Source organism: Streptopelia decaocto (assembly GCF_964273445.1).
Source record: "Streptopelia decaocto genome assembly, chromosome: 1".
Taxonomy (NCBI): domain Eukaryota; kingdom Metazoa; phylum Chordata; class Aves; order Columbiformes; family Columbidae; genus Streptopelia; species Streptopelia decaocto.
In genome coordinates, this window is record NC_138663.1 from 58,992,920 (window position 1) to 59,001,088 (window position 8,169).

At 45.8% G+C, this 8,169-nt stretch overlaps 1 protein-coding gene across 3 annotated transcripts in view; it reads right to left on the minus strand.

Annotated features, from left to right (window-relative positions):
• The window catches only part of CRY1 (cryptochrome circadian regulator 1), a 41,446-nt gene extending 35,624 nt beyond the window's left edge, over positions 1-5,822 (minus strand). Inside the window, exon 1 of one of the 3 annotated variants that reach the window (XM_082049377.1) lies at positions 4,985-5,822. In XM_082049377.1, coding sequence (XP_081905503.1) covers positions 4,985-5,142 — 158 coding nt within the window. In that variant the 5' untranslated portion in view covers positions 5,143-5,822. The remainder of the gene's footprint in view (positions 1-4,984) is intronic. The other 2 variants (XM_082049378.1, XM_082049376.1) reach the window with 2 other exon arrangements.
• Between the last annotated feature and the right edge of the window lie 2,347 nt (positions 5,823-8,169).

The window sequence follows — 8,169 nt, forward strand, 5'->3', positions numbered from 1 at the left end:
ATTACAGAATTTGATGATACAAGATAATTCACCAAAAAAAAGCAAACAATCACAGTGCAATAGCTGCCAGAACTATCAGTCACAGTCTGACAGCTTAACAAAAAAAAAAAAAAACACACAACAGTATTTTCCCCTAACACAGTAAAAAGGCTGATAAAAGGCTGATACTTATTTTCAACACTATAACTTCAAAGGGTGTCGGTATATGGCAAGCCACAGAAGAAACCAATAATCACCTTCCAAAAAACACCCAGTGGTTACTACACATATGAGCAATGCAGGCCGCAGTTATATGGCCATTTCAATCTGGAACAAATCTACAGTGCCACTGAAAGAACTGGTACTTGCCCTCCCTACGCTCGCCTCTTCACTACTGCTGCTGGAACCTTTTTGCTGGCCCAATCTACCACGGAGCTAATCCTGCCAAAACTGGTAACTAATCTCTTTTGGACAGATGCATGATCTAACCTGGTTCATCACAGGGTTGTGTGCTATCACGAAAGGGCGGAACCAGCCTTTTCATCAACACTGCAGGATTAAAACCACGAGGACATGCGTCAGTGTGGTTCAGTGGCATACTTTGGAAGTCACTGAACTAGATCATATAACACCATGAACTATAGAGGGAATCGCTGAACTGTGGGCACTTCTGGGGCAGAGAGGGCTTTCTATGAAAGAGGACAAGTAGGCAGCCTGGGTGTGTGGCACTGGAGGGTTTCTCCAGTCTAACCCCAGGTACCACAGAACTCCCATCCGAAGACGTGACTTCTGAAAACAAGTTATCACTCTTTGGTAACAGATTTGGAAATTCACAGATTAATCACCCTCAGTTGAGTGGGCTGGTCAGACAAAAGTGCTCTAAAGTGCACACTGAGCTAGAGTTGAAGACGCTCATTAAAAGGCATGACAGGTATGTCCAGAACACAGCACAGGAGAACTGACGTCCCTTGCAGACCTGTTACACCCTGGCTACGGCAGCAGAGTTTAGCACAGGCCACTTACCCTGTAAAAGAAACCCCAAAGTATCTGCAGAATACACACAAAACTAATGTTACTCCCAAACCTGATGCATCTGTAGCTTTGTATGTAAAAAAAACCAAAAGTCTTGTCTCTATTTATACTTTAGATTATTGTCTTGATGTTAAATATTTCACAAAGCAAACAGATTTTCATCCCCAGTGCTACATCATGAAGACAAAGTTAAAGGAATGGTTTTAGCAGGGAAGTCATAATTATTTTGGCACACTTCTTTCTACATACCAAGAATATCACCAAAATTAACAAAGTTTAATACACAGATTTTGCCTGCCTGAATTACTAACTTTGCGGGATGTTGAACACACCAATATTGTCACAAAATCTACTAGATAAACAACACAAGTTTTATTACTTTTATTTTACAAGTTAAAGTTCTTCTCTTGAAGAAGGATTAAAAAAATAAATACAAGAATGAGAAAGATTAGACTATCCATCTTTTTAAATAAATTACTGCAGGTCTTTTAACTAGCATGTCAAAAACATACACACACACTCAAAAAGATAAACTAAAAAAGTAAATTATTAGCCAAAGTAAATTCTTATACAGCAACTAAGGGAATGTTTGCATTTCTTTTCAGGTATTGTGATCAATTGCCACTCTGCACTAAAACCAGGGCTAAGTGAAACCCTCCCCTAAGTGATATTGCTAAACATGAGATCCCATCCTCCTTAATATGGAAAAGACTGTCAGCACATATGAACACATTTTTTCATAAGTAGGTAATGGTTATGTGTTGGAGTGCATTAGTCATATTCTTTGTCTACTCTGTTGACACAATTAAATACACGCTAATTCTGGTGCCAAAACTTTAAGGGCAATTGACAAAACTTTGAGTGTTAGATCGATTTACCATTTAGCATCTCCCTCTACCATTTCCCCACCACCTTTTGCTGCGCTGAATATCCTCTCTTTCATAAGCCTTGATCTGTGAGCAACACTGGAAAACTCATTACATAGAAAAAGCATGTCACAATGGAAGCACATCTTGATTTACGTGACAGCCTGAGAGACAGAACAATAAGATGAAAAGAACAGAACCAGAAAAAACAACATAAGTTGAGGAAGGCCCTGGCACTTGTTACGTAGCGTTCATGATTTTAGAACAGGTAGGCTAAATGCCAGCAGAAAGGAGGTCAGTAAGACCATGTGACTGCTTAGTAATTAGACTTGCCCAATAGTGCAATTACACAAAAATATTAGTTCATGAGTGTTACATGACTGCTTAAAGAGAAAAGCTAATCAGAAAGCAGCCACGTATCAAAGGCTACTATTTGCCAGATTTAAAACACAATTTTAAAAATTAATCATAAGTGCTGATTCTGCTCGGGAAGAATATTACTTTTAACAAGAAACTAAACCTCCTGCTTTTTCATATTCTTGCACCATTTTTCTCATATCCCTTATGTCAGTCATACTTTGAATTCTGATAGATGAGAGTTTTGCCCAGGGCTGTAAGACCATAAACTAACCAGAACATAAACTCTCGGTGTCAATCAATTCAAACTAAGAAAGCACCACTGTAAATTCACACCAGATGATTATATTTGACTCATGTTCCAAATGCCAAAGGCCTTCTGCTCCTAATCTCAAATAAAATATTTTTGACTAATTCAACACCCTACACCACAGGCATGTAAGCAAGGACCTTGCTTACAGCCATCAAGTGATCAAGGAGATAAAATGCTTGATTATCAAATGCAAGTGCCAAATGAGACTGGTAAACCAAAAAATGCATCATAAGTCTTGTGTAAGCATACTATGAATGTGTGTGTTATCACTGGTTAAAAATAGTTAAATGTTAAAAATTGTTAAAAACACTGCAACCTAAAAGGGATTCTTTCCAAACTAGTAACTGTTCATTTCAATAAAGATGTATTGAGATCACTCTAATAAACATGCAGCCATAGCAGTCAGATATTTTATGAAGTTACTGTACTTTTAAACTTGAAAAAAATCTGAAGATGTCAAAAAGCAGTCTACAAAGGCAGTAAGATTTCCCACTCAAATCCATGTGCAGCATGTGGCTTGAGGGTATTTGAGTACCAGGAGATCGTTTGAAGTGCTTTGGATAGAGGAGTTTTAACTTACCCAGGGGGGCATGGGGTGGCAGTGAAAAAGCACACAAACCCAAAGGACTAAAATAAAAATGTGCATCTTCATAAAATAAATTTTAAAAAACCCATACCGCCAAAAAAAACTCAGTGCCTCTAATGAGGAACTGAAAAGAGAGTTTTCTTCACATGCAAAATGCAGCGCAGGGACTAGCTGTCTTTTAGAACACTAAAAACGTTTTTAAAGTAAACCAACTAGCAAATATATCACATAGGAATGTATTCAAGGACTGCATTAGCTAATGACCATATTAAATAATCATTGAAGAACCAGGGCAGTAGTACTGAAGACATGAACTTCCTTCTGCTAGAATCAAAGTTCGCATCTGTCCATCATTGACTAGCCCAGAGAAAATAACAAAAAACAGTCCAGCATTGTAATTGCAGAACAAATTAGAAACCTATGAAGTATTTTTAAGACATGATTTAACACTAAGACTTGCACCAATTGCCCACATTATTTTAAAACTTAGTTGTTCATGCTTCACCCATAAAACTAATACCACTGATCTTTCTTTATTAAGTCAGGATTTGTAATTCAAAAAAACTTACCCCCTTCAAGACAATTTGAAAAGCCTCTATAAAAGAAATGCACATCACAGACCCCTCAGATAAGGGAAGTATCTAACAATTACTATTCTTAAGTGGTATGAACACAATTTTGGCAGTGAAAATGGAATAACCATCAAGTCAAAATTCATAGAAAGCATTTTAAGTATTTCTATTTTCTGAAAACCAGAAACAGGACCATAAGGAAAACTTCTCAAAATTTGAAAAGAACAACACACTGAAACAAACCTCCAAAGGTAAATTACCTCACTAGTATTTAATAAACTGTGATAGAAATTATTAAATCTGAAAGAAATAATCCCTGAAGAGAGATTAACTGTACTGAAAGCCAAAGTATCTCAACTTTGTCATTCTTCTATGACATGGTCTTAAGCCAAGTTTCATTGTGCTTGTTGCATAGTTAGGCAACTCAACTCTTTTCAGCATCGTAGTCTGGGCCGGCAAAGCTCACGAGCGTTTCAAGTTCCTGACACTGGATGGTCAGATGACACAAGAACTCCACTGCAATATCAACCTTTTATAAAAGGGTAACAACTTTCAGATCCCTAGTGATGTTATGAAACTAGTCTTACAAGTTAAGTATGCACAGATGTACCATTAACCTTATGCCACATATTTAGCATGGAAGTGTCATTCAGAACTCCACAGTGAAGTTCATTTTTGTATTAAGTAGGAACACACTTGTCTTGAAGGTGTAGGAACGGATCTACATGCTCTGAAAAGGGACACAACATACCCTTCCATGCAGAAAAGCTACCCAGAAAATTTACTTTTGAACCAAACAAGCAGCCTAACAGTTTTTTCCAGAATTTTGTCACCTTGTGTGGGCATGGGGTTTCTGGCTGCCCAGCGGGGCTGAGGCTGAATCCAGCCCTGCGGGCTGCTCCTCCTGAGGCTTGGAGCCCGACTCTGTGCTCCAGCGCGGGAAGGACCCGGGGGCGCGCTCGGACACCAAACCGCCGCCCTCGGGAGTGGGAACAAGGTTCCCCCCTTCCCCAGAAAACCACGGCACCCCCGCCCCGCTCGGGCCCTCACTCCGACAGAGCTCCCCCGCTTCTCCCTCCCCCCTCCGCCGCAGCAGCCGCAGCCCGGGCGGGCGCAGGGGCTGGATATGTAACACAGGAGCCGCGGGGAGGGCGAGCGGGCGAGGGAAGCCGGCGCTGGCGGATGCCCAATCGAGCGGCGAGAGGCGGGGGGGTGGCGGGGAGGCAGCGTGACCGCATACATAACGCAGGGATTAGGGCCCCCACCGCCCCGCACTCACCGCCACCTGTTGATGCCCACGTTGGAAGAGCCGGCGAACCAGGGGTCCAGGATGTAGACGCAGCGGACCGTGTCGGCGCCCTGGATGCATTCCCGCAGCGCCGGGTTGTCGTGGAGCCGCAGCCCCTTGCGGAACCAGTGCACGGCGTTCACCCCCATGCCGCCGGGGCGGGCTGGGGGCGCGGGCGCTCAGCGGGAACCACCGCCGCCGCCCGCGGAGCCGCTCATCACGCGGCGCCGCCACTGGGCGCCCGGGCGAGCAACGGCCGCCGCCGCCCCGCGCGGAGAAGAGGCCGGGCGGCGCGGGGTCCGCGGGGCCTCGCTTCGGTCGGCTCTAGGACCCGGCGGAGACGGCGGGGGCGGCCTCCCGGCGCGGACGCATCACCGCGCGGAGCCCCCGCGCCGGGGAGAGCAGAGACGGAGAACGGAAGAGCAGGACCCGGCGGTCGCTCCGGGGCGGTGGAGCCCCCTCCTCGCCCGCGGGAAGCGGCCGTCAGTAGCGGCCGCTCGCGCCGTGTGCCAGCCCGCAGCCGCCGCCTCGCCGCTTGCCCTGTGACTCTGCGACGGGGCTCCGCCGGCCACCTCGCCCCGCCCCACGCCTGCGATTGGCCGGTCCCTCCCCCACGTGACCGCTGGCCCTCACGTTTCTGAAGTGTGTTCACTACCCGCTGATGCTGGAGGCGGCGTGGGGAGGGGAAGCGAAGGGCGCGAACGGCCCCGCTGCCGCGGCGGGGCGGCTGGCGGCCGGGGGAGCCCGCGATCTCGGCAGAAGTCCCACCCGCCGGGGCGGCATGAGGCGGTGGGCCGCGGAGAGGAGGGGTGCCGGGGGCGGAGACCGCGTTCCGCCCCACGTCTCGGTGCGGCGGAACCCGGATGAGCACGGGGCTCCGAAGAGGCTCTCGGAGGCGCCGATTCCTGTCAGGAGGCGCCTGCGCGCAACCGCCCGGCGCGCGCCCGCTGACCTGTTATGTATAGTGCCCTGCGCGCGTCCGCGGCGAGACCTGCGCATGCGTGGTGGCGCATATCTCCTCAGCCCCCTGGCAACCTGCGCGGTGGGGCGGGTGGCACCGGGCAGCGCGGATGGTGCGGGGTTGCTGCTCGGTGTGGGGCGGTACCGGCTCGGCCGATCCCACCGCACCCCATCCCGCGGGGCAGAGGCGGGGCGCTTATGTAAGCGTGTGCGCAGGGAGCCCAGCCCCCGCCAGGTGCCGGGCTGTGCGCGGTCCCCGCTGAGGCGCGCCCGGGCAGGGGGGCTGCGGGGCGCTGCCCCCGTTTTAGCCCTCGCATGTCTCCCTCTGCCCACCCCTGCCCAGTGTTCATGCAAGATCCGTGCTGTTGCTTACAAAACGGACCGTGTTTTTGTCGCCGTCCGCTGTAGCCCAGAGCGGGGAGTAAGAAAACCCGGAGCAGACGCCCCGAGCAAGAGGCAGCGCTGGCTGGAGTTAAAGTGGTCTAGCGCTGTCAGTAAAGTCATTAGTAGTAAATGGTGTATATCTAATGTCTCCCCTCAAACCAGCATCTGCATGCTGCCGACAGCAGGTTTCCCTGTGCCTTCACTCGTGTGTAATAGGGGCTCTAAAATTTCATACGAGTGGACATGTTAGTATTGAACTTAAATTTGTGTGCAGTGTTATTAAAGGCTTTCCAGACAAAAGCCACCATTTTCTGTTGAGATCAGGTATCATCCTTCTAGCAGCTGGATATCAAGGTCATTAGCGGTTGGACTCAATATTCTTAAAGGTCTTTTCCAACCAAAATGATCCTGTGGTTCTGTGTTAGCCACTAGATGTGGCTGACTACTGAATGAAGTGTCATGCTGATCGGACTCAGTAGAGCAATTTTGAGTTCTGACAGGGCAGCTCTATATGTGGATCTGAAAATAAACCACCACCTGTGCATCGCAATTCAAAGCTACAACTTCCAGGGTGTTCATAGACAAGACGGTAGCAACAGCAAGTAACTGCTCTCAAGTAAAAGGCAGAGGACTCACTTCAGCAGTACAGACCTTTCTTGACTTCCAGAATTCTGGAGAAGGACAATACTTTAAGAACTGAAGTTGCTCTCTGAGAGACACAAAAAGGAAAAGTCAACAAAAAGAGACAAGCATCACACATTTTCCTTCACGCTTTTCTTTCTTCACTTTGAATACCTAATAAAATGTCATTAATCATCAAGGCATGCTAGCACGAAAGGCCCAAGACATGATTACAATCCCTTTCTATTTGTTTTTATACAAAATTTATTTACAAGACGTGTGGATGCTGAACTCCTCCTAAGCACCGACTTTAACAATAACATAAATTATTATGTGTTTTTCAATTATTACTTTATCATATCTGGAACATACTATCCCACAGCTCATCATTCTGGTCCTGTTGTATACCCTTGCTGCAACTCAAAAAGTGGAGTAGCTGGGTCATTATGAAGTTGGGCATTGTTTTCTCAGTTAATAGAAAGTACATTCTTCCTTGCTTTTGTTTTGTTTTTATTCTTAAGAAATGCCAAATATTTGGTGAATAATTTTCAAATAAATAAAATAGAAAAAGATATCTCAGTAGTTAATGACCATTTTCCATCAACCTCCTTTTAATTCTATAACTTTTGAGCACACTGAAGAAGATAAATTCCTTATTTTCAAAGGAAGTAATCTCACAATATAGTTTTTATTTCAAACTTTAAAATGTTTTTTTCATACTCCTTATGCTCCTTGTTGGCTCCTTACAAGGTTGTGACACTGAAGATGGCCCTGAATGAAGTCTAGCCTCAACTGATCTGCCTTCTCGGGAATGCTGAGGTGGACACAGCCCTCCCTCACTACACCTTACGGTTTCAAAACCAAGTTGCAACCATTAAAATCATCAGTCTATAAACTGTTTGTTGCTACAGACTAAACAACAACAGTAATATATCATTAGCACATCATTATGTCAAAACACCATTTGGGTATAACCATACCTTCCATGCTAGGCAGCTTGTTCTTGATTTAGAAGTGGAAGGTGAATAATATATTAATTAAAATGTCAGATCTCAAGGGAAGAGTCTCTCCAAGTTAGTAGAAAAAGAAATAGAATTACAGTTAATCAAGGAACTCATACAAGTAAACCTCACTACTGTGTTCTCTTGTGGGTAACTTTTTAAAAGAACATTATTGCAATAATTTAGACTATTTAGCTCAGACCATGATCA